Source organism: Lissotriton helveticus, chromosome 10, assembly GCF_964261635.1.
Source record: "Lissotriton helveticus chromosome 10, aLisHel1.1, whole genome shotgun sequence".
Lineage (NCBI taxonomy): Eukaryota > Metazoa > Chordata > Amphibia > Caudata > Salamandridae > Lissotriton > Lissotriton helveticus.
Window position 1 is genome coordinate 767,318,995 of NC_136071.1, and position 27,469 is coordinate 767,346,463.

Below are 27,469 nucleotides of genomic sequence, written 5' to 3' on the forward strand. Positions count from 1 at the left end.
AAGGGTCAATCACAACCCCCAGATTTTTTGCGGAGGAGGTAGGGGTAGGACAGGCTCCTAATGAGTCGGGCCACCAACAGGATGACCATATGTCCTCTTTGCCTCCAAACACCATCACCTCCGTCTTCTCTCCATTTAATTTAAGCGAATTTAGGATCATCCATTGACCGACTGCCTCCATACAAGATCTAAAATTGGAGGCAGTCGGGACGCTAGCCTGGGAGAGAGAGAGACAAGGATCTGGGTGTCGTCCGCATAGGAAACTATCTCCATCCCATAAGATCTAATAAGCCTGGCAAGTGGGGTCACGTAGATGTTAAATAGGGTCGGACTGAGGGCCGACCCCTGGGGGACCCCACATTGCACAGGAAGGGATGGAGATAGAAACTCCCCCAGCTTCACTCTTTGAACTCGGTGGGTGAGGAAAGACGTGAGTAGATCCAGGGCTACACCTCGCACCCCAATCTCCCTCAGCCGTGATGTTAATACTGAGGGAGAAAGGGTATCAAAGGCCGCTGTCAGATCTAAAAGGATCAGGAGGGTGGTCTGGCCCTCATCAACACGAGTGCGGATATTATCCAACACTGTGGTGAGGGCTGACTCAGTGCTGTGATCCCTCCTGAAACCATGTTGAGAGGAATCAAGACATTCCGAGCTCTCAACAAAAGCGGCAAGGTGCACATTGAGATGAGCCTCTAGCATCTTTGCTGGGAGTAATGAAATAGGCCGGAAATTTTTTAAGACCGACGGGTCCAAGGAGGACTTTTTTAAAAGAGGTTTTACCACCGCACTTTTCCATTGGGTGGGAAAGAATCCGTCTCTTATGGCTCTATTCATAATATCCACCAGAGGAGGCAGGAGAGTTTCCCTGCACTGTTTAAGAATCCTAAGGGGGCACACATCCAGCGGAGAGCCTGATTTGATTTTGTTAAGGAGGTTATCCAGCATCTCCACAGAGAGGGGAGGAAAGGAATCTAAGGTTCCCAAGGAAGATTTTTCAACCAAGGCGGAATCTGCAGCCCCTAAGGCAGAGGGCCCACTCATAAGCGATTTTTGTAGCTCCAAGGCAGAGTAGATATCTGATATTTTTGTCTGGAAAAAAGAGGCAATGTTATTACAAAGCTCTTGAGACGCCACTACGGGATCTGGGGTTTGGAGGGTTATAAGTGAGTCTACAACCCTGAAAAGCTCTTTAGGCGAAGACAATGAGGTTGTCAAAGTCGTGAAGTGCTCTTGTTTTGCTTTTATAATTTCAGCCTTATATTTCCTAAGCAAGATCTTATGAGCTTCCTTATCTTTTTGGTCCCATCCTGTATGCCAGAGGCGCTCCTGTCTCCTTACCTCTTGTCTCAGAATTCTAAGATGTTCTGAGAACCAAGGGGCTGAAGGCCTTTTCCTGGCACGTCGGCATGATTGGAACGGGGCTAATTGATCTAAGGCTTCAGTCATAGTTCTTTCAAACTGCGTAGCAGCTGTAGAAACACTTTCTTCCTGAGGAGGGCACAGGTTGGATGCCCACGGGGCGAGGGAACTGTTTGAAATATCCTTGTAGTTTCTACGAAGTTCTTGTTTGCTGGGAATATTTGCGAGCGCAGATATGCGCGGGCAGCTAAGGCTGAAAAGGGACGGCCAGATGGTCAGACCACGATAGAGGGATGGAATCCTCAATCGACAACCTGTCATCATTAGAAAAAATTCCATCGAGCGTATGCCCAGCTCGGTGAGTGGCCCCTTTAACCCGCTGGCTAAAACCACAGGCTGACATGCTATCCAACAGAGAAATTGTGAAGTGAGTGGCAGTTTGGTTGTGTTGCTTGCGAGTAATTTGAAAATCTTCCTCAGCATCTTTAGTGTGTGGAAGCAAGATGCAGTGGCACCATTGACTTGAGCGGTCATGGTCAGTTTGCTGCTGATTATTCCAGGGTTCCAGGTGTGCTGGCTAGGTGTGGGTCCAAGTTCGGCCAGCCACTATTTGGAGTCCTGTGGTGAAGTGTTCTCGCTGAAGATCACTACTTATGTTCAGCTTGAGACAGTTGGCTTTAATCCAGTTAGCGACTTTGGTCATGAAGATGGTGAACTAGTTTCTTGTGTTGGGGGGTCTTGTCTGAGAAGGAGAGCAAAAGCTGCTGTGGTTGTTGCCCTCTGCATAATTAACAATCCGTGATAAACTGTAAAAATATGCTATTTCAGTTGTGTTGTCAGTGTTTTAACTATGTTTGTTACACTGTGTTTGAATAACAGGAAGAAAGGCAACCCATTGCAGAAATACAGAAGAGATGGATGAGGGGTTGCAAGACTGAAATAAAATAAATGTTGAATAGAAAGAGGGAAGCCAGGCTGCTAACCGGAACCTTCCCAATTTTACCCCAAATAAAGATTGTTAAAAGTGAACACTGGATTGCGTAAAATGCATTGAACAAATGTATTCTGAAAAGACTTTTTATGCATTTAGATTTTAGGTAGATTAACAGATGAAGAAATGCGGTGTCGAAAATATCTACACCCTAGTTCATATAGTAAAGTGATTCATGAATGCCAGCAGCGAATGGTGGCAGACCACTTACAGTTTCTGCATGCAGAATGTCATCATATCATCCGGCAAGAAATTAGAAGTGGTAAGTATTCAGAATTAGCTGTACTTTTGTATTCTCATCTTGTGGTGGCAAAAGCACATAGCACCTTACATTGTATTTGTAATTTGTTTCAGAAGCAGTCAAATAGTAATCCAATAGAATACTCTAATAATTCCTTATTTTGTTTTGGAGTCAAATGTCTGTTGTCGTCGTTCATATTTTTTAACACAGCTAAAAGCTGGCAATAGTTGTAAGTCCAAATTGTCACCTGTTAGTTGAAGTGTAGCTCCCCTTGCCAAAGAATGTTCTTCATATGCAAGGAAAATAACTTATTATGACTTTGGAATTTTAAAAAATCACTGAAAAAAGATCTGGATTAAAAAATGGAATGTGATGGTTTTCATGGGTGGTGGGGGTAGATGTCTCCAGAAATAGCAGCTGCATCTTGTTTCATCCTGTTGCTTCTGTGTCCATAATCCACGTGGTTCAACTCTGTGTATACTTTAATAGTTTCTGCTGTAGTATTTGCACCACTTGTCTAGCAGAGTTTCTAAATTCGTCTGAGCTCCCACTGTGCCTTACGTTTCGCTGCTAGGGATGTGGATTAAAAAGGGCAGTAATTGTATATTTCTTATGACACCAACATAAATGTATTACTATTCATTCCTCATGAAGTATACTGTTTGCCACTCCTCTCTTCACCCATTCAGTAAATGTTATCAAGAAGAAAAATTAATTGTTGTTAACTGAAAACAGAGGTGGGGAAAAGTTTGGAAATAGCAGGTATATTTCGTTTATTTATGCTAAAATGGGTAAGTAAAAATATTTCTGATGGATACCTCTAACCACATATTTTTCACCTTTAGAATATTCCCCAGATGCCAGACTTGATCGGTAAATTTATATAGCAGTGCTCCTGGTTGCTAAGGTGGCTCAAAGGCTAATGGAATCTCGGATCCTCAAGAATACCCCTGGGCCAATGATGATGAGGACGACCAGTCTTACTGGACCAAGGCTTTTCAAGTCTTAAAGATGATGGAGGACTGGATACCTTCCCGGAGTAAGAACTTTCATCCTTGACTGGGCTCCTCCCAAAGAAGTTGCCTCCTATCATTGGTATTAAAAGGACTGCAGAGATTTTAGACCTTCCAGCAAGCATCTACTGAGAAAGAAATCCAAGATCCTCACTGAGGTCCTACATTCAATGACCCATGCCTTGGAATCCTTGCTACCATTCAGTGATGCCCTAACGGAGCGTATACTTGCAGTTGAGGAGAAACCGACAGCTTCCACTTCAGTCTTCTGATCCATAGCAAGGTGCTACAAGTCCTCTATAGAAAGTCTGGTTTTCCTAACCTCTTATTCCTTGCCTGAAAGTCTTGCAGTACAAGCTTCTCGCACCTTCCAAGTAGCAGTAGGTGCTTTCCCCACAAAGCCATCGAATGGGGGAATAAAAAAAGATAAAGTAGTTTGCCACAAAGGAGTTTTATTCCAGGAGCATAGCTGTTGAATCGCGTAACGCCATCCAGAACACAGCACAAGCAGTAATACCCAATCTGGCAAATGATCTGCAGGGTCACTTTACAGAACTAGTGGGGAACGGACAAGCTGTGGCCAACCTTGTTTTACAAACTGGCTTCTCCATTGGCTTTTCCTTTCGGGGATACCAACAATACGCTCCGCCACAGCAGCAACCATAACAACAGACGAACTTGCTGTACAGGGAATATAGTGGTTGAGGAAAAGGAAAGTCATATGCCCTTCCTCTCCGCCTCTTCCCCAGCCACCACAGCCCTAGTTCTCCCTTGTCTGAACAAACATAGCCCGTAGGACAGGTGTTGTCATTTTCACAAGTCTGGAGGGTAATTAGTTCAGACCTTTGGGTATTGCAGATGGTGGAATAGGTGTATGCCTACCCTTCCAACCAAACCTTCCAGCCATTCCTGCCCAGTCAAAGGCTATCCTGCCAGACAAAACTACATGACGTACAGAAGGACATTCTGATCTTACTTCTAAAACGAGTTGATTCCAGAGCAGAAACCGGGTCAGGGATACTACTACAAGTCCTTCCTGGTCCCCAAAAAGGACTATGGTCTCCATCTGGTCCTAGACCTCAGGGTTCTGAACTGGTTTGTCAAGAAGGAAAAGTTCAATTGCGATCCCTAGCTCAGGGTCTGCTGGTATTGGAAGCAGAAGACTGGATGTTGTCTGTCGACCAGCAGGATGCCTTCTTTCAACCATCCTTGGGGTGGACAGGAAGTACCTTCGCCTTATGGTCGGATCCAAACACTACTAGTGCGCAATTCTTCCATCTGACTTCACTTGCCTCTCGATTTATCATGAAGGTGATGGTAGTGGTTGCAGCCCATCTCAAATGAAAGGGCTTCCCAGTATTCCCTTACCTGGATGACTTTTTCCTCAAAGCCAGCTCCCCAAAGATGGTGTCTTGCCATTTGCACACAACAGCCAAGTTGCTGTTCGATCTGGGCTTTTCGATCCAAGTCTCACCTGGCACTCTCTCTGCAAAACCTGTAAATAGGGATAGTTCTGGGCCCCACAGAGGATCTAACCTTCCTTCCTCAAGAGAGTTCACGACGTTCAGGCTATGATTCTGATGTATCCCAATGAAGTGATCATTCTAGTCCTGATGGTGTTACATGTGTTCTGTTTGCTAACTTCCTCCATTTTGTTGGTCACACATGCATATGCTGACACGTAAAGGCCTTTCAGTAGTGTTTCTGCAGGCAGTGGTTCCAACACGGTGGAGATTTTCAAGCCTTAACCAAGTCTCCAGGCACACTGCACCGGATCTACATTGGTGGAGGTTGGACTGCAATCTCTCCTAAAGAAGGCCATTTCACCATCCTCCGGTGACAAGTTATCACAGATGCCCCCACTCTAGGGTGGGGAGCGCATATGGAAGAATTGGTGATCCGAGCCATCTGGTCCCCCCAAAGAACAGAGCTTGGGCATCAATCTATGTGACTAAAGGGCAATACATCTGGCACTCAAGGCCTGTCTCAGGGAGGTGTAGGGGCACACTTTCTCTGCTGAAAGACTCTTCTGCTCTGACTGTGGTCCTGGCCTCAGGACCTTCAAATATGCCTAGTGGAATTTCACCTGGCCGGAGTACTCAATGTGATGGTGGACAGTCTCAGCTGGCATCATCCTGCCTACGGTCATCAACCAGCCTACAGTGAGTGGCGTCTTCCTATGGAGGTAGTTTAGAATATTTTCCAACTCTGGGGGATTCCTCAGATCGACTTCGGTGCCACTCATGAGATCGGTCACAGCATTGGAAACTAGAGGGCACAGAATTTCAGGCAGAGAGCTTTTGGGGAGGATATTTGTGTGAAGTGAAGCTTTCAGCTTCATTATGAGTTTCCTCCTATACCTTTGATTCCTCGTGTGCTGAGGAAGATTCACCTCGATCAGGGGGCGCTGGGTGGCGCATGACCAAGATGGCCGCACACCAGTGAGGCTCCAGCCCTGCCGAGCAGGGAAACATCCTTTAACCTCACCCTGAATCGAACATGTGAACACCTGACCTCACTGCGAGATACCTGAACCAATGCTGATGCCGCTGCGAATACGACCGCCGAAACTAGAAGCGGGCCGCCAGGACTCCGGCTGGAGACTGAGGCGCGGTTGACCTTGCTGGGAAAGACCGAGGCCGCAGGAGCATGGGGGTAGGAGATTCGGACGCCGAATTAATGCTATGAATCTCCAGCGCTTTTTCTTCTAGCCAACTAACTGCGCGAGGTGGGTGCCTGCATCTGGGGGCGAGAGGACCCTAACGCAGTAGCAGACCGATTGGGGCCACATACGGAGTTTATAGAAAATACGCCGCGACTCAGTGACATGCTGCATCACCGAGTTGGCAGCTAACGGAACAACTTGCTCACAAGAGGTGACGGGGAACTGGCGATCAGGAGAGCCCAGAATTGCTAAACACTGTGCACATACCTGCCCATTAATCCTACCTGTGCTCTACAGACTTGACTTCTGCACCAGCATCTCTACAAAGCCATAGCTGCCGAGTGGAACTGCCGCCATTTTGATTCGCCATAGAGATATCATCCGAGGTAGGAATGCAGAATCCTTGCAGCTAAGCGCGGCCACTTTCTGCCCGATAAGACTGCCACTCAGTTACCTCACGCGCACATGGACTTTCAAAAAGAGCCGCACACAGCTGCGGCACCTTGCCATATCTATCCACGGACACTGACACCGCCGGCCATTTTGAGGTGGTTGGACGGAGAACTTCATCAACGGCGCTCGGCCTGAGTGGGAGGTTAGAATCCCCTTGATGTAGTGGAGGGCCTTGACGCTCATGCCTTGATACTCCTCTGCCCCCCCAAGTCAACTGGCTGCATTCTAGTACTCCCCGGTGCACCCTTGGTGCCTGATACCTCCTTTTATTGTCGCAAGTGCCCGAGTGCATGCCCTCATCAGCACATATCATGGACATTGCGCGCATGCATTCTACGTTACCCAGTGAGGAGGTTGGCCAGCGCATATACTTATTGACGCAGCTGGAGATGCTTCTGTGCACGGTGCTGCTGGTACTAATCGCCCAGGCCTCCACGCGGAAGTTACCGTCACCGACTATCTCAGGATATTGGGCCACACTCGTGCGCTGAAGGTACCTCAGGAGATCCTGCCCTACACCTCTGCTCTGTTTGCCAGCCTATGACATGGGGCGCACCGACACCAAGCAAACTAAAATCCCATTTGAAACGCGTAAAACACCTAGATCGAACACGTCAGAACATACGGACTCCGATGCCGCAGACACGCCTGAGGAGGACTGGAAAGCACTCCTGCTTGGCATGAAGCAAAGCCTTACATCCATAGACGCTAAAATGGACACGATGAACATGCGGATGGAAGCTGTGGTCAACAATCTGGATCAACATGAGCTACGCCTTAAGTCAGCAGAGACCAGAGTGTCAGATCTTGAAGATGGAGCCACTACAAGCAAGGGCCAGATATCGCAGATGGATAAACTGCTCAAGATTATCGCTGATAAAAACAAAGACTTGGAGGCTCGCTCCAGAAGAAATAATGTCTGTATCCTTGACCTAGCGGAATCAACCAACGTGGGACGTATGGAGGACTTAATCGAAAAGCTGGTTGTGGATCTATTTGGCAGAGAATTCCTTCTCAGCGCACCTCACGGTGGAAAGGGCGCATAGATCTCTGGCGGCCCGCCCACCCCTAGGGGCGCCACCACAACCGGTGATAGCCCGCTTTTTAAACTATCGTGACAGAGATGCAGTCCTGCGCATGGCCCGTTAAAGGAAACAGGTTCACTACGAGAACAATACACTGGCGTTCTTTCCAGACTTCATGCAGTCAGTGCAGGATGCCAGACGAAAATTCTCTGCTGTCAAAAAAAAAAAAAGCTTCTATCGCTAGAAATCCCCTATGCTATGTTGTACCCGGCGAAATTGAAGATAGCACATCATGGGAACAGTACTACTTCCAGAACCCGCAGCAGGCTGAAGACTACCTCAGACGACACCGCAGGGCAGCGTCTATGGAGTCGGGGGCACGAGGGCGCTCCAGTTCCCACTCTCATTTGTCGGACTCCGGTTGAGGCACGTAAATCACAATGGACCTTCTGATACTCTTATTGACACTCTGCTTTTGACGATCTGACCTAAGCGGGTGATGTATATTCAGTCTTACTGTTTTGTCAAATGTCCTGCTCTGCATCTTACCTCTGTCCCGCAGTAGCTGCTCGCCTCACAGTGGAACAGTAGGCGGGTGCGAGTATGGCGGAGAGTGGGCGGGTCGTGTGCCCCTGGTGATTTCCCTGCGAGGACGCACCCCTAAATTCACTTTAAAGGGGATAGTAATAGTTGAATAATTAAGGATTTTTGGGTGGGAGGGGATCATGTGCCCGGCAAGTTGGGGAAGCCGGTGTAGGAGGAGGGGTGTTGGATTTCCATTGCAGTGTTACAATTTATCCAACTACCGATGGTTAATGATGTATGATTGAGTACAGATTATCAAAGTAACAGTAATGGCAGACAACACACGCAATATAAATAGTCTTAAGGTAGCATCCTGTAATGTGCGGGGTCTGAATAACCTGAGGAAGAAAAAGCAAATACTTGGATAAGCACCACATCACAATTGCTATGCTTCAGGAAACACACCTGAGCCCTGGAACTGTGCCTCTATTTGCCTCGAGGTGGGCCTCATACTGCTGCTTTGCATCTTACTCTAGTTATTTCCGGGGAGGCCCTATCTTAATTAAAAATGGGGGTGGCGTTTGTGCCTAGTGGGGCAGAGACCAATGCAGGCAAAAGGTTCTGCCTGCTCTGGGGGAGACTTCATTCCTATGACATTATGTTTGCCAATTATTATGGCCCAAACACCGATGAACATCAGGCTCTTCTCTGGTTATGGAGTCAAATTCAGGAGATAGGCACTACCTATGTTATATCGGGGGGAGACTTCAATACAACAATACAACCCCGAATGGATAGGTCCCGAGCTTCCCCAACACACTATACGACCACGCAAAGAGCACTGCAAGATATAGCTGATAATTACTTACTTGACTCTTGGAGGCACAAACACCCTACGTTACGGGAGGGCACACACTACTCTGCAGTCCACTCATCTTGGGCTAGGCTAGACTATATGTTCATATATGTAGGAATGGTGCACTAGCTGGGACATATAACCCATCTAGCCCGCGCATATTCAGACCATTCCCCTGTTATTGCGGAAATACAGGCCCCATTAAAACACTCCCCATACAATAGCTGGCGCCTAAATCCTTTACACTTGCAAGACACAGTATTTAAGGCAGAAATAGAACAAGATATTAAGGATTTTTTCGAGCGTAACGTGAAATCTGTTCCCAGCATCACAACAGTATGGGAGGCATTCAAAGTTACGACCCGAGGCTGGTGTATATCCAAAGGTGGGGGCATCCTCAAAACGCTGCGTAATGATCTATCCAAATTGGAAGAGAAACTTTGGAAAATGGCATCCGTAACAGTCCTGACGGGCACGCACTTAGAGCCACCTTGCGCAGCACGCTAACAGAATTCGAAGAGATTGCTGACAGGGAATGCAAATTACGGGGGAAACCACTCATGGCGAGGATATATGGTGAAGGCGACCGGCCAGGGAAGGCTCTGGCAACTGCAACCAGGCCCCCAAATTCTCCAACTATATAACAGAGATACAAGATGCCCATGGTAACATACACAGGAACCTCCCTGATCAACTCAACACGTTCAGAGACTTCTATAGTACCCTGTACTCTTCCCAAAGAGGTACCCCGCTTAATTTGTCTGACTATTTTGAGGACACAGCACTAGCCTGGTTGGGGGATACCCAGAAAAAATTCCTGAACTTAGATTTAGAGTTAGACGAAATCTCAGATGCTATCATGCAGAATAAGTCCGGACGGGCCCCGGGGTCTGACGGGTTGCAGATAGAATTTTATAAAACCTATGCTCCGATTCTAGCTCCCACTCTGAAAGAGGTGTTCTTTGTGGCATTGGAAGAGGGATGCTTGCCCGGGACCATACGCGAAGCCCTAATTACCTCATTATTAAAACCCCGGGAGTCCCCTCTTTATTGCTATTCGTATCGGCCCCTATCACTGTTAAACTGTGATACTAAAATACTTGCAAAGTGCCTGGTGACCAGACTTAACCTGCTGATGCAGCGACTAGTACTTCCGGACCAGGCGGGGTTCATTCCAAACGGAGCCTTGTCGCACAACCTTAGAACCCTTGTCGCGGTCCTTCAAGATATTGACCATAACTGCTCTGCGGTGGCGGTGTTCCTTTACGCTACCAAAGCGTTTGATTCCCTGGAGTAGGACTACCTGCTGGGTACTTTAGGACATATGGGGATGCCTGCTACCTTCCTCCAATGGGTACAATTGTTATACAGCTAGCTGGTGGCATCAGTGCTTCTGAATGGTGCCAAGTCCTCTCCCATCCCTATCTCCAGGGGCACACGTCAAGGCTGCCCTTTATCCCCAATTTTATTCGCCCTTGCCATTGAACGCTTAGCTGCTAAGCTTCGACAACATCATAACGATAAGGCACTGATTTACCCTACTAGACAGCTGCTTATTTCTCTATACGCAGACAATATGACATTATATGTTAAAAAAAAACATAACCATCTCAACTCCATATTGCAGGAGATAACTACATTTGGTGCTATATCTGGAGTACAAATAAATTGGTCAAAATCTGCGATCTTCCATCTCAAAGGTAGTACCCCGTCACACCAGCTGGACTACCCTCTAATCTGGGAAACAGATGAACTAAAATACCTGGGCATACATGTCACTAGGGACAGGGACGCGCTAATGAGAATCAATTATGGTACAGCCATGTATAAGATAACTGACACTATCACCAAGTGGGTGCCACTTCACCTGTCCATGGCAGGAAGGATCTCACTAATCAAGATGGTATTGCTGCCGAAGCTTCTGTACCTTTTCATTAATATACCGTATCACCCAGGAAGCTTCTTCTTTAGTACTCTCAGATCTCAATTTACGAGGCTCATATGGGGTGGGAAACAGGCATGACTCAATTTGAATACGCTGATGCTGCCATATCACCAGGGGGGGTATGATGTACTGAATTTTGAGTTTTATTATTACTGCGCACAGGCCCACTTTGCAACATACTGGTTCGATCCGCCACCCTTCAGGCCTCATCTGGCGGTCGAAGATGGCTACATGGCTCAGACACCCCCGTCAGCCTGGAGTCAAGCTATCCAGGCTGATGAAGGCTGATAGCCAGAAACCGGTCCTTGGATGCTTGATTCCGGTCTGGGAAAGACATGGCTTGGTAGTTCGGACTGGACTGTTCCCATGAGGCACAGGGTCAGAGCTGATTTGCATATAGCCAGTGTCTAACCCAGGGTGGTGTGGAGTGCAATAAAACGATGGATTTAGGCCCAGATCTTTGTACTGGGGTGAATGTATGACATTGTTCTACATTCTGTCCATCAACTGTGTTTTTTGCAAACTTCACCTGTCCATGGCAGGAAGGATCTCACTAATCAAGATGGTATTGCTGCCGAAGCTTCTGTACCTTTTCATTAATATACCGTATCACCCAGGAAGCTTCTTCTTTAGTACTCTCAGATCTCAATTTACGAGGCTCATATGGGGCGGGAAACAGGCATGACTCAATTTGAATACGCTGATGCTGCCATATCACCAGGGGGGGGGTATGATGTACTGAATTTTGAGTTTTATTATTACTGGGCACAGGCCCACTTTGCAACATACTGGTTCGATCCGCCACCCTTCATGCCTCATCTGGCGGTCGAAGATGGCTACATGGCTCAGACACCCCCGTCAGCCTATCTTTTCACGGCAGTGAGGGAGCGCGCACAGGACCCATCTACTGTAGACTGTACCATAATGGCATGGCATCGGATAGCTCGCAAGCTAGAGACCCCTTTGTTATACTCTCCCAAAATGCCCTTGTCGCGAAATCCCTTGTTACGGGTTATATGTGAGGGGATCTGCCAAAAGATGCTAGAAGGCCTCAAGTACTACACCTGGGGGACCTTTACAAAGGGGGGCAGTTCCGCTCCAAGGAATAGTTTTTTGGAACACGTAGGCCAACGATAATGGACACATTTATATACACTTGTCTCCGACAAAGTATAAAAGCTGTCACCCTTGCCTTTACTGAAGATCCAAACACACTGGCTCCCTTTATGCCTTCCTACAGGCAGAGCCCCCTCGACATTCCATATCCCTCCTATATAAGCATATACAGAACGCACCACCCGCTCACCCTGTTCGGGCCAGACAAGAATGGGATAAGGATCTGGATGCTCCATTAACAGATGATCAATGGGAGCTTAGCTGCACGCAGACAGAAGCCATTACTGGCAACAGTAGGTTACGCCTTATTCATTTTACATTTTTGCACCGGTTATATCACACTCTGGCTAAACTTTATAGATTCCATCTCAGAGACAATGATAAGTGTGTGAGATGTTTACGGGAGGGGGCGGACTTCCTGCATCTGGTGTGGAGTTGCCCCTGGTGGCAGACTTTTTTGGACACAGACGTTCATCTGAATTCCGGACATGATAGGTGTCCAGTTGACCCCATGCCCACTTGTAGCCCTCTTGGGGCTGTCCCATGACATCAATACAGTTCATAAAACGTTTGTGGCAATAGGGTTGCTTTTAGCAAAACTCCAAGTTGCATGTTATTGAGGGAGCAGCCGCGCACCCAAGTTCAACAGCTGGATTCACACAATGGCCACTTGGCAAGGACACATGCATTACTATGCAGAACAGCTACCCACTAAGTCCCACCCGAAAGACATTTGGGACCCGCTTGCCTCCTATTTGCTTCTGCAAGAGGCGAGTGACGAGGGAGATGAGGAAGGAGTTGATTTGGGGGCAGGATGTGATACTGGGCCTGAGACCCTTTCCCCAACCTCACAGGTGGGATCGTCTAGGATATAACTCTGTAAAGGGATAATGCTGGGGGAATATAGCTATAGATTGGATGTGTTAAGGTTCTCCTTGCCATACTCACTGGGGCTGGAGTTGGGGCTATAAGCTTGAAGCTCCGCTATAACTGTGATAATTTAGTAATTTGTGTCGCCAAGACCTCGTATATAATGCTGTGCATTGTTGCCTGCACCATATGCTGACATGCTGTTCTGATAAAGGTTGGACTGTAATATAAGATTTCTCGACCTTCATTAAAGTTACTTGGGAGGGGATATTAATGTTACATATATATTGGTACGGGAAGGTGTCATACACATGTATAACAATGTGACATTCGATATGTTGGCATATTATTGCACTGATGTACCGTACAATTTTTCAATAAAGGTTTTTGAAACTTAAAAAAAAAAAAAAAAAAAAAAAAAAAAGATTCACCTCAATCGGGCCCAGTTAATTGTAATTGCCTGGATTGGGCATGAAAGGTGTGGTATGCAAACTTCACTCACCTCTCCCTGTGCCCTCCACTCTGTCTCCCTCACAAGATATATCTCCTCTTGCAGTCACATGGACTGGTTCTACACCCCAACCTCCAGAGCCTCCATCTACCTGCCTAAAAATAGAACAGGGCAACCAGAGCTCTTTTTCCTTGCTCTCGGGAGTGGTGGATGTTATTTTATATACCTGTAAACACTTTATCAAGAACTCATACAGTAGTAGATGGAATAAATTTGTCAGATGGGCTGTGGACAATCTGATAGACCCTGTTAGCGAGTTACAAGCTTTGAGTGTCAAACCTCCTTCTTTCCTGACATGTTGGTTTTAAGAACCAGGACTGCCTTGCTGCTAAAGCTCATTGGCCCCTTCCTTTGGGAAGTAGGTTGACATGGTGATGCACTGATCTAAATCAGTGCATCACCATGTCAACCTACTTCCCTCCTTGACACCCAGTGAAGAAGACATTTCATTGTCTTGACTGTAAAAGAGCGGTCAACTATTATGTGGACAGAACATTTGAGTTCGGACTGTATGTCCAGCTCTTTGTGTGGGGAAGATGAAATCCAGGGCAGTGCATGAGAGGACAAGGCCTGGAACGACCTCCCCCTTTGCCTCCGGAAAACCTGCACATTGCCCCAGTTCAGAAAAGACCTCAAGAGCTGGCTTTTCGGATTACTCCAGCACGCTACAGAGTTGCGCACCCCCCCTCCCTCGGGTGAGTAGCTGCACTTCATAAACCCCTGATTGATTGATTATGAATAACGCTGTGCATCAAGATGTGCTGTGCTCTGGCGCAGACTGAACTACCAGTAGATATTCAAGCTTATTAAATCAGTCAAGCCTTTCACTTTTGCACTGGTGAGATGAGTGCTAGAAGCAGACATCTGTTAAGCAGCAACCTCCCACTTTTGGAAGCATAACAGGTTGGACAGTGAAAGGACACTGCGCACACGTAGTCCTTTGGGATTCTTTGGTATAACCAGCTATCACCCACCCTTTAGTTGGGGACTGCTTTGAGAATCTATTCAGAAGTTGAAGAATCTGGCGATAGATGTATTCATCAGAAGAAGTTAATTACCTTCAGTAACTCTTCCTGGAGGATACACTATGTACCTGCTAATTCCTCATTGACCCACTCTCCTCCCTGTTGCATGTCTGGTTATCCCACATATCCTTTTAATGTGGTTATATCATATTTCAAAACGCTGCACCTGTTTTTCTGATGTTATTCTCATCTGTCGTCCGCCAAATCGCATAAAAAAATGGATGGATCTCAAATCAGCACAGAGACAGGGACGCTTTGAGTCTCCAACGATGTCACAGGGATGCAGCGTACAACGCTGAAGTGGCACCAATGCTGTTTCTAGATCAGGACTGGCACCTAGGATATTCAGAAGGTGAGGTATCTGTAGGCAGATAGAATATCCTCCAGAAAGAATATTACTGAAGGTAAGTAACTTTTTCTTTCAGTCAAATCAGTATTGCCATTCATCAACAATATAGTCATATAAAGCCCAAGAGGGCATATTCAGAGTTCATATTATATCTCTAAATAATCCCAAATGGCAATATAATTGCATGAGTGAAGGAAAAACTGAAATCACCCTCCTCATATAATGATCAGTCTAAAAGGAATCAGTTTAAACTTCCTGATTTGAAGAGCGACCTCTTAAAAATCTAAAACTAATTTCAAATACTAGAAGAAACTTCAAAAAGCAGTCCGAAAGAAAAAGGGTACAGGTCACATTCATGACAAATGGGGATTCAGCCAAGATGTACATACAATTCTGCGTTGATGCCAAAAGATTCCAAAAGCCAATAGATGCCAAAAGATTCCATTGTGGTAAATAATAAGATAAATCTTTATTCCATTCTTCTCAAAGATCGCTCTGTATTACCCCCTTGTAGGTAGAAGGGTATCCTGTAATTAAGATCCTCCCATTTATATTTCTCTGTGGAACGAAAGTGTCTTGCAACTGGGTAATTTACATCCTCGTTCTTAATGACTCTTAGGTTCTGTAAGATCCTTCTAGGCACCTTTAGAGTGGTGCTCACTATGTAGTATTTGTTGTATAGACATTGTAGAAAGTATACTTGTATTTACATGTTCTATGCTTTTTGATCTCAAAAAAATAATTCCCTTTTGTAGATATTTTTACTTCTGTTTAATTTAGGCAGTGTTTGCATGCTTTGTACTACTGAAAAAGCACAGCTTGCTCAACCATGAATCCGCTTGGGTTGCATGTTTGATTTCACTGACCTATCTTTAAGTGATCTAACATTTCTGAAGGTTGTAGGGAGGGTATTAGGAATCTTGTTACAGATCAAGGGATTAGATTTCAGTTTATTCCAGTGGTGTCCATATTATCTTAATTTTCAGATGTTGTGTACTGAATTTTGTTAGAAGTCTAATCTTGGAGTGTTTTTTCTTAACTTTCTGATAATCACCTAATAAGAGAGCCCCCCATCTTTTGAAGTTTTACCTTGTTTGCTGTGTTAGATATTTTTTTGTTATCATCCAAAGTCTGCAGTCAACCATCAGCAAGAATTATTGTATTTCTCCTCTGGCATAATATATTTATTGGCGATAACAAAAGGCATTGAGCAACTGTTGACTTTTAGTGTGATTTTCGGGCAATGTTTGAATGACTTTAGTGCTTTGTCATGTCGACTTATTTTACCTGTAATCTTGCGGCCACTCCAACATGCGCACATTTCTCTGAGGTAACCATCAACATTGTGCAACCATCGTCTTCACTTGACATTGATACTGAAGAACTGTTTGACGATGATTTAGATGACGATCAATTTCAGTTGGGTGTGCGTCGAATGTCGCTTCTGGAATGATTTGGCGGACAGTTTGTCTTTGCGACGTGACGCACTTACTTTTTCATTCCCTTTCCAGACCGTTACAAACTGGTTTTCCTTCCACAGCCTTTGCAGATGCGTCCAATGACGGGACATATACCTTCATGTGGGAATGAAAATCCCCACCTGAAGCACTACTTCTTTTTCTGTTGAGAAATAACTCTGTGTCCTTTGACATTATGCTTAGGCTTACTTTTCATTTTCATTGCTGACTCACTCTGGGCACCACCCGTCTCCATGTCAACCGCTTGTCGACCAACACACTCTTCAGCTCTAGCAGCCATGCAAACTTGTTCTAGACTAAGATTTTTTCTCTGCATTTGTCGTCTGAATGAATCTGATAGGCATCCGTCTATTACTGTGAAGCGTATAGCTTCCTCATCATTAAATTAATTGAACTTGGTGTTTGATGAGCGATTCACTCTCTCAACAAATTGGTCGAGGGTTTCGCCAATCTTTTTGTCATTCTTGACTGAAAATTTACCTTTCGTAATTTACATTCGGCATTGGATTGAATTTGAGACTCAAGGCTGCTTTTATTTGACAGTATGTAATTTTGTCAACTTGTAGCATTTTCTTTACTTCTTCTTGTACACCTTCACTAGCTAGATTCTAAGGTATTTCATAATCTTCTTGATCTGATGGAGACCTCTAGCTCCAGATTTCTTATCTTAGAATTATCCCCAGGCGCCAGACATAATCCGGAAATGTTTGCACCGCAGTACCTCTGTGCGTCGGTAGAGGGCATCGAGCGACTCCATAGGGATGTCGGCCACCGTATGTGATGTTGACACATTCCATTTAAGCCCTCCCCTGACGCGTTGGCATCAGATTCTTCTTTTCAGCGCTTACAAGGCAGATCCGATCAGCGGTTCTGCAGGCTGTTTTGTGGCATACCGCAGAGATTTCGTCAAACGTAGAGTGTGCCTTTCATATGTCCTCTTGGTTCAAACCTTGTGGTCCTGTTGATGACAAATGTCAGCCAAAGACCCTCACTCTATTTGCATGTGGTGCCTAGGTAAGCACCATAACTCCAAGGAATGTGACTCATATCAACGCCTTTCGACCGAAGGCGCTGAAGGAATGTCGAATGTAGATACTAGCTGTGTGCTTGTTGCAGTGTTCCAGGACATGTCATCGGCCCTCTTGGCACTCCAACGACCGACCATGGGACCGTCCATAAGCCGTTCCTGTGGGCATGACTCTCCTTCAACTCTCCTTCAACGTTTAAAGGTAAGTCTCTACATAGGCGGTTGAAGTCGCGGCATCCACTGACTTTTCCGCTTGAGGACTGCCACCGGTCACTCGGTGCATAAGTCTACTACATGCCTACCAGCCTACCCTGGAGCCGGGGCGACTGACCTAGTTGAGAGAATATTACATTTCTCTCCATAAGTTCTTTGAGTCTTCACCTTTCCCTGGAGAGCCCTCTGGCCCCAAGTAGGTTCACCAAGCTGTGACTGTGTCTACGCCGGCTGGTTCGCCCTCGGCATCAGTCCGGTAGCAGGACACTACATCGCTTTCAACATTGGTGCACAGCCCTTCGGGGTTACCACCTTCACCGTCTGGTCCACTGACTCAAAACAAAGGTGTCAAGGTCCAACCTGCTGACTTCAATGACTGTGCCGTTTGTACCGCTCGACACTTCTCCTCCTTTACATTCCGACGCCAAGACATTGCCTCCTTTGCACCGGTCGGCAGTGGATGTGGTATCGATGGAGCCATCTGTTTCTGAAGTCCTTTCTCCTGCCTTACATGCTGAGGGTCATGAGGATAGAAGTAATGGAGAGGGTATGGAGTTTTTCCATCCATTTCTCAACCTCCTATAGAGTCTAGCTGGTTGATTGACTTAGGAGAAGCTACTGGCTTGGAGTCTTCCCCACCCTTGGGCCTCCTATCACCTCCTGGTTTGGCTACAGAGGAGAGGTCCTCTCTAGCGGATATGCTCAATTGAGTTACATCTGTTTTGGGGATGATGTTTCCCTCTGTGGAAATAATGACAGATCAGTTAATTTGCGCTCAGTATCATGGCCAATCAGGAGTAGAGCCGGTGCTTCCTTAAACTGAGGCTCTTTTTGATGTTCCTTTGGGGGCTTGGGCTAAGCCCGAAACAGGGACCCCTGTGGATCTCTTTGTTTCTTACAGACACCGGCCAGCCTCTGGAGATCCAACAGGTCTCCTTAGGCATCCAACAACTCATTAGAGTTTTATTGTTCAGACTGCCTTGGTCGCCCAAAATATTGAGACATTCCTTGCTGTCCTGCTAGAAAGAAAGGCCAGGAAATGAAATACCTGTGGCAGGCATATTGTCGCCTCCTCCTGTTCGGCATTACGATCTTTCAATACTTCTTGTGTCCTTGGACACTTCTCCCATGTATTTTGGGATGCATTGGATTGCCTGCTGCCTCCCTTCCGGAGGGGCCAGGGACCCTCTTGTCCGGCTGGTACAGGATGGGCAACAAGTGGCTAAGCTGATTATTTGCTGTGGTATGGACACTACTGATTCTGTAGGTCGGGCTATTGCCTCTTAAGTAGCACTATGTCAGCGTGCTTGGTTAAGCACCTCCGGGTTTTCAGAGGCTGCTCAGGCCACCTTGATTTGATATGCCTTTTGATGGCTCCTGTCTATTCGACGCACATGCTGACTGCTTTGCGAAGGTTTAGAGATAGTCGGGTGGAGCAGGTTCTTAACTGCGCCTCCTTCTATAGTACTCTTGTGATAGGTTTATTTGAGGAAAGTTCTCTTTTTTTATTTAAATGTGAGCCATTCACAGGCCCTTTGGCTTTTCTTTTCAAACTTCCCTTTTCAGGTTGATAACTGGTGAGGTATTCCTGCCTGCTGCAGGTACTTTTATTCTTTTTATTTCCAGTTATCTGGGTCGTATGTTATTTTGTAACATGATGTTCACTTGTTCTTACACGTTTCTTGCTAGTGTTTCTACCTGAGTACGTATTCTTTTGTGGGTGCATTGTTTGCATTGTGCAGATGCACTGTTGCCTTGTTTTATGTTCTGCTGGGACCATCCTCGGTATGTCTTTCTGGGTATTTTAAGATCTACTTATATTGTTTAATATCCCTTATAGGGACTTTGCTTTACCTATGTTTGAATACAAAGTGTTTGTGACTTCTGCAGCACACAAGTTCAATATTTACCCCTCCTCCGCAGTCATCAATATCTTTTATAGACATGAGGCATTTGTTCCCCCTTATTGCTATTTTTCTTTCCATTTAGGTAGTAATGGGAAGGGAGGCAGGATCTTTGACCAGGGTAGATTTTTTAGCTTGGACCTAGGACCTTTTCTAGTGCATTGCCTCTTCTTGTTCAACTCTTACTATGCTTTGGCAGTAAGGTTTTCTGACACTGCTTTCTCGAGTTCTTTTTTCAGCAAGGACTCAATGGGCATTGGGTATCAAGGCCCACATAATGCAATGACTTGCTATTTTTGTTTCATCCCCGAGGATGTTATTTCTTGTCCGATCTGGAATAATGTATTCCTTTTCTTCCTATAGGCATTATTTATTACATCCACTGCATTTTCTTACCATTTGGTTGATCTTAAGACGTTGCCATTTCACTCCCCATTTTTGTCGGTGTTATGGACACACACAAAAAAATAGAAAATATTTTCATTTAAGGGTTTCCTTCTAGGATTTGAGGAGGATTCTATCCCTCATAGGTCCATTATACCATTTCCAATTTGTTTGTGAATTCCGCCTGCTTGGAGGAATTCTTTCTTCTTTCCCCCTCTCTTCCTTTGGAGGATGGGGGTCTGTTTTCCTTTTTTAGTTGTGATTTCATTGTGGCTTCGGTGAGACATTTCTCACTACCTCAATCCTTGTGCTTGTATGCACTACATTGTTTTAGGCTTTATCATTTTGTGAAGCTTGATCCCTTCACAGTTGTGATACTCCATCTTTTGTCAAGAAGCATCAGTGATGTCTTGCTACCTGATATCTCTGTTGGATGGAAATCGTTATCTGCCAGGGACTAATGTGTGTTGGCCTTTATTTCAACTATACCTTTGGATGGACCCCGGTTTTCATCTTTATACCCTTCGTAGCAGAAGTTTTCACACCTCTGGTTTTCTTTTGATCTCTTGTTAACTGCCTCATGGTAGCCTCAACAGGCAGTAGTGTTCATGGGCGGTTGCCATTATTTTTCTGGGGTGGGTGGTGTTCCTCCACTTACACTTATACTATATTATCTGGCTGATTTTCCAGTTTTGTGATAATATCGGCATATTTATCATTTTCACACTGCTGCTCTCGCATCTCTGGTCTATTACCAAGGTGTGTTTTATTTATATCTGTCTTTCAATTGATACCTCCATTCTACAGTAATTTATTGTCCCTACACTGATTAGTCTCCCCGCTTGCCGAGGGAGGCCGTCGGTGTGCTCCCCCAATGGTATGATAATACCTCTGGTGTATTCTTGCAAACGTGTGTAGACATTTGAATCTATCTATCTATCTAATATATATATATATATATATATATATATATATATATATATCTTTTCACGTATAATTCGGTTGAACTACTTTCATGGGACTTATGTTCCTGCTTTTGTCACTGCGCTTCTCTGGAGCCTCTAGTTCGACTTCAAATTGGTCGTTGCTTATGCATTTAGTTTTTACCTTTCTACTTTGGACTTCTATTTTTTTTTTTGTAAACCTTTTTATTGGATTTTACATTTCATACATGTCATACAATAATTATTCTCAACTGCTGTAATTTACCTACTTTGGACTTCTATGTGTCATAGTCCTGGAGGGCTGTCTTCTGTCTAGGAGGGTTTTCTCCTTCTGAGAGAGGCCTCTACCAATCGTCGTTCATCTTCTTGCAATGCTATTGTTCAGCATTGCAGGAATGCGTCTCTTTCCCTCTATCGTGGATGTGATCTGAGATTCCCTTTCCTCCATGTCAGGGTGGGGTTAGATCACGTTCTAGTTTGCATGACAAAGAGCTGGAGCTCTGATTCAGTGGTATGGGCTGATGTCCTTGGTCCTTTAGTCTTGGCCAGTCATGAGTTTATTATCTTAGGCAGGTCTACATAGTATTCTTGTTTCTATGAAGTGTTTTCTTCCAACACTTCTTTATCTCTCTGCTGCTGTGGGGTATGTAGTCCACATGGTTCTCATGCGGGCATCCCACAGTCCTTCTAGTCTGACCCTGCAGGATTTCACGATTTGTGAAACAGTTTGTGAAATCAAAACTGTGGTAAAAAGGCTACGCTTTTTTAAAAAAGTGCCAGCAAAATTTGGACAATACTCAAAGGTTTGCCCTCTCCACCGCCCGTCCGTAGGTCAGACCTCTGCATTTCTGAAATGTTTTGGTGGAGCAGGTCAAGAGTCTTCAATCACGAATATCCAAACTCTTTCACATTGGTGTTGGAATCTCTGACTACCACTGGGTGGTGCCATATCCCAGCTAATGTAGCAACAACCTCGGGTGAGTTTGATGTACCTTAGCCTTAATCTTTTTGATTTCAAATAATTTTATTCGGTATTTCTATAGGGAAACAGAAAAAAAGAACATACTCCATGTAGTGCACAGAAATATAAAATGTGACGTTACACATCAGCTGGGCAAAAACATGACAACTTAAGCAATATGAAGAACAAGAAAAATGATCACAAGCAATATACAAGAAACAGGAATTCAAAATACCAGCTGATACAAGATATTGTACACTAATAAATAACCTTCATACAGTCAATGAAAAGAAGAGAAACGCATATTAAATAAGAGATAAAAGGAAACTAATGACAACTAAGTACGAAAATAGAAAAAGAAAAGATAAAGCGATTCAGAGCAATAAAGAGACCTACTCCTGTTTATGTTGGGTAGTATGTCAAAGTACATATATTAGAGAAAAAGTCCTGTGAACCAGAATTTTCTGGAACTAGTAACTTGAGGGTCCAAATCGTAATTTCATGCATCTTTGGCACTCGTTTATGGTTAAGAATATATGTGAAAGGTAAATATCCTATAAAAATAACCTGTGAATTGATCATGGTGGTTTGTGTGGTGAAGTATATATCTAGTTTATACCACATATGTCTGGTAGGGGTTTTCCAGGGAGAGTTTTGAAGAGCGATGTTATCTGCGCCACTGAGGTGAATGATACAGTTCATCCAACCTTTATATAATGTCTTATGTGTTTGTCTTCCAATCATTCAGGACCATTTTGATGCTGATGTAAATAAAAGGTCCAACACCGTTTTATGTGCACAATTTAATGTATCAGCTTCAACAAAGCCGATTGTTAGTGTGGCGAAATCTCTTTTTAGCTTACAATTAAATAGTTTTGATAGGAAATCAAATACATTATCCCAAAATGTCAATACAGCTTTGCAGTGTAAGGTGAGCTTAATCGCCTCTTTCTTCTTTACAGTTCCAGTAGATAGGGTAATTGCGGAGATCTTGTGAGTGCTGGGATGAGTGCAGGAATCCAAAAGTAGCCGTAGTTTTGTTTGAGACAAAACTGGAGAAATCTTATTATGGGTAGTAGAGCTCCATATTTGAGGCCATATAGATTTGGGTAATGGACTAGAGGAATGTAGCTCCCAGAAAGCAATGAGTGATACGTGATGGCCTCCTTAGCCTTATCCTTAATCGACAACCCTTACTGGCGTTTTTTCCTTACTGCCTCACTTATTGTTTTGACTGCTGTTTCTTGTTGAGCAGAGCAGGATTGCAGTGATGCTTTTTTCAAGTTTTATATACACTCCTGTATGTTATCAGCTGATTAAGCTTTTCGGCTCAACATGCAGGTACGTCGTGCCTTAGAGTAATTGATTGCGGTTGGAAGCCCAATCTCTTTAGCGTAATTGCTTTTTTCATATAGTTCTACTTTTAATGCATTGTTGTATGGCTTCTATCTTATCTCTTGATTGAGATTTGGTATCGTATCATTATGATGCTAACCAGTGCTAGCTAAGTTGGTACATTGGCCCCTGCTGTTATTTGAACTCAGCGCTCCCTTTCAAGGCTTGGTAATTATTTTATTCTTTGCCACAGTTACATGGCTGTAAAGCACTTACCTCACCATACTCTATTGCATAGGTACTCACAAACCTTTTCCCAGGGGCTAAAAAGAATGGTCTTTGGTGTGACCGAGTGCTGCAATGATGCCAGCAGGGTTGGAGGCAGGAGGGGCGGGGGGTTGGAGGTGATCATAGTGGGAATAGGGCACACGGCGGGCCCTGGGGGCAAAATGTTTTAATTAAATCTAGGGCCCACCACCCATGGGGCACGTGGCAGGCCCAGGGGGCATTATTTTATGCAGAATAACAAAATGAAATGCCACAGAAAATGCCGCAAAATATCTGAATCTGTGCCTCAATATCCTGAATGGTCTATCTAGTGGAGCAATTTCTTGGCTTCACCTATACTTCTTTAGACAGCCTGGTTGCTTTATCTCATTTGGACCGGATAGTCCTATTCTGAGATCTTTTTATCAGTTCAGTTTGCAGTTTCTCAGTTCAGTTCTCCAAGGATGGTGTTGCTTGGGTATCTAATTCTAAGATAAGGACTCCTTCCCTTTCGTGGCACTCTGATGCCCTTATTTAGGGCTTTGTAATTGTTTGACACAAAGATGTCTCTTGTTTGGCTCATTGTTTCCATAGGCAGTTTCTTTAGTGTCTCCACGTTGGCGTGAAAAATAGTCACAGAAGAAACTGACATCAGGGCGTCAGGAGATCTCTAGTTACCTGCTAGGGAAAAACCATTCCCCTGCTGGAGTGCACAATGCATGTCCAAATTTGCCTAGAATTTATTTTGACCTCTCAACAGGTTAGCATGAATGCAGAATTTCTAGCGTACTACCTGAAAGCTAAACCAGCTCGACTGATACCTTAAAACACACAGTCAGTGATAAATTGTCCACAGTTCAATAGATATCAGTATCTGAACAGGTCACTGATCAGTATGGCCAAATGGAGCATGATGACATTAGGCAATACAGGCAGTGCGTCAGAGGAGTAGATTCCTTGGTGCGCATAGTCTGCATTTGTAAACCACTACTGCCCCACAGAAGATTCTGGCCACGTCCCATATTTTGAGCACTAAATATCCGGTCATGCAAAGAAGCTGTACAATGCTGCCTGAAAGGCAAAACCACACAGCTAGCTGCACACTTCTTGAAATACCTAAAAAGCTGCAATTGCATCCTAGCAAATGGCTGAGACTGACTAGCGCAACTAGTAAAGTGACTGTGGTAGGTTACACCCCTGTTGGTCACTGTCGAAGTAGCCCAGGCAAAAACCTTAGGACATTCACTGTATGAGTAGTATCCTAATACGATACGGGCGGGTTTCTCAGGACCCCAGAGGACTGGCGTCTGTGCATATTTGACCTTTCGCCAAGGAGACTACTTCATATGATAATTCATGAATCGGACTGAATTCTTTTGCCGTTACATTTATAAGGACACGACTGACATTGCCCTTTGGGAATAGAAATCGCATATTTGAGCCTGTGAATACTTTGATGAACACCAATCGATTTAGCCATATGGATGGGTTTTGGTGATATAATTTTGCTCCTCTGCGTCCGAAACTAAATAGGAACGAAACATTACATTATTACAACACAAGGATTATTGTCGCATTACGTTTGACAACGTCAATCGCCCTGAAGAAGTTCTGACTTTTCAGAACGAAACGCGTCGGCTGGCTTTGGTTGATAATCCTAAGAAAATAAATTATATTTTGAATACACACCAGGATTCAGTGTCTTAATAAGGACGTTAACTGAAAAATTGACATTTGGACTAATAATACAAGTGGTGCTGTTCCAATTTTTGGGATTTATTACTCAAAGCACTTTAAACCGACCCTAATGGAGGGGGTGTTCAAATGGTGAGACCGAGTTGAGACGAGGTCAACCAGCAACCTTAAAATATTGCAATATGTGCAGCCTGCCCCAGACTCGATTAAAGTATTAAATATCATCTACAGCATCCTACTTGTGCTGCACGTAGTATTTTATAATTATTGCTGTGAACATTTTAAAGGTTTATATTGAACTCTTGTTGCCAGTATACCAGTCTTGTTGCATGCACACTGAATGCTCTAGGGCAATAATGAGGAGCGTGTTAAGTTTTTTTCACAAAAATAATTTTAGCACCGCCACTTGCATCTGTAGGCATCCATAGCCTAATCAGCTTAATGGTGGACGGTGGGAACTAGAGTAATAAATTGAAACACTTTAAAATAATTGTATAATAAACACCAACTCTAAAAAAACATTGCAGGCTATTGTAAATAATGATATGGTTAAAACAACATTGCAAGAGCAGGTTGCTTTTGTGATAACAGAAATTCAAAGAGAAATTATTGTGATGCATCTGCTAGGAAGTACACGATATACAAGAGCATAAGTATAATGAATCATAGACAAAATACTTTCAATGGAAAAGAGATGTAATGCTACGAGAAATGCAATAGATGCCATTCATAATTTACGTGGAGACTTAATTTATGCACTTGAGGGCATTGTCCAGGTTTTTTAGTATTATTAAAAGCGTCACGCATGCAAAGCTAATTTGACAGAAAAATAAAAGTTAAACATCTCTTAAACTCCTATTTTCTATGTAAAGTCTTACAGAATGTAAGTAGCACAAATAAAATAAGTGCTTAAAGGCACTCCCATCTGTTTTCCCTGAAAATCAGAATACCTTCCAGAGATTCTTGATGTATTCTTTTTCTGCCATACGTTGACTGCAGAGATTCATTCTCTTTGATAAAATAATCCTGTGAAACCCAGTCTGTTGCATTGCCTTCCGTAGACTGAGTTCCTACCCATTTTACTGTGTCAAATGCATATAAGGCATTCATACTTAAGACAGTAAGGGTATTTTTCTTGGGATTCCTAGTCGAACTGGGGCAAAACAGTTGTATATGCCCCGTTACTTTCCACTCCATGAAATTGGCTACATTTAACAGACAGTTTGGAAATAATTTTAGACAAATATGAGATACACAATTTAAACTTTTTCTGATCTTTCCCTTGTTTTGTGAATGCAATAATTCTTGCCCCAGAGATGCAAGCAAGGGGCAGCGACTGGAGGGCACCATTAAGTTAATTTTAAATGTAAATAAAAGGTCTTGACTAAATCCATAGTATGGCTGTATCCAAGTGTTGGTATAGGTCCTTAAATATTCTGGTCTGCTGTGCCATTTCATAGCTTAAAAATCACGTCATGAATGCTATTCTTGGCAATTGTCAGATCTGAACTAATTCATTATTTCTTGCTCCATCTTAGTAGCTCTATGACTTTAAATAATTCTAAGTAAGCCTCGGACCCATGTCTTTGTTTAGATTCTTAAAACTTCTTTAAAAAGTGATGAGATCCTGTTCCCACTGTCTCACCAAGTGTAGTTTTTTTTACTTCTTCTGCATTAAACAGTTTTGATTATATGATTCAGATTTTTGGGCCTTTTTCTGTCCCCAAAAACTGCTTAGCATCTAGGCGGCTCATTTTTGGTATTTTACTCTGGTTTACTACTAAATTAACTACAGAACGTCATTGACAATACTGATTTTGCGTATCAGTAGGTTTTCATTAAAACTATTACTCTGGTGTATCTAGACAATCCAGTCTAGGTAGTTTGCGTTCCGGTGTCACAAGATATTTTTGGTGAGCCTATAGATTTCCCACAGTTTGTTTTACTTTCCAGTTGCTTTGTAATGGCATTCATTTCTGGCCACTTTCAGAGATGGATCTGTTTTCCCTTGGCCTTAGTTTTAATTGAAGAATTTGACAGTTTGGGTTTAAAATGATCTGTACATGTGATTTTGGTATAAGTTTTCTGTCCGCATCTTAGTGTAATAATCTCCTGAAGTGGAACCCTAAAGTTATGAATGAACATTAATATGAGAAGAAAGAAAAGACCATTAAAGGACCTTGGAATTGTTAGCTTATTCGGTTGGTCCTTGGAGAGTAAAAGAAATTCATGTTTGAAGCAATATGGTGTCTTGTAGGTACATATGGAAACACCTGTCTGTTCCTTTGCTCTTTATAGATCAACTGCAGCAGAA

General features: G+C 44.1%; 1 protein-coding gene across 1 annotated transcript in view; it reads left to right on the plus strand.

Annotated features, from left to right (window-relative positions):
• Positions 1-27,469, plus strand: part of CUL2 (cullin 2) — a 517,464-nt gene that overhangs the window by 205,137 nt on the left and 284,858 nt on the right. Inside the window, exon 9 of the mRNA XM_078663320.1 lies at positions 2,453-2,615. Coding sequence (XP_078519446.1) covers positions 2,453-2,615 — 163 coding nt within the window. The remainder of the gene's footprint in view (positions 1-2,452; positions 2,616-27,469) is intronic.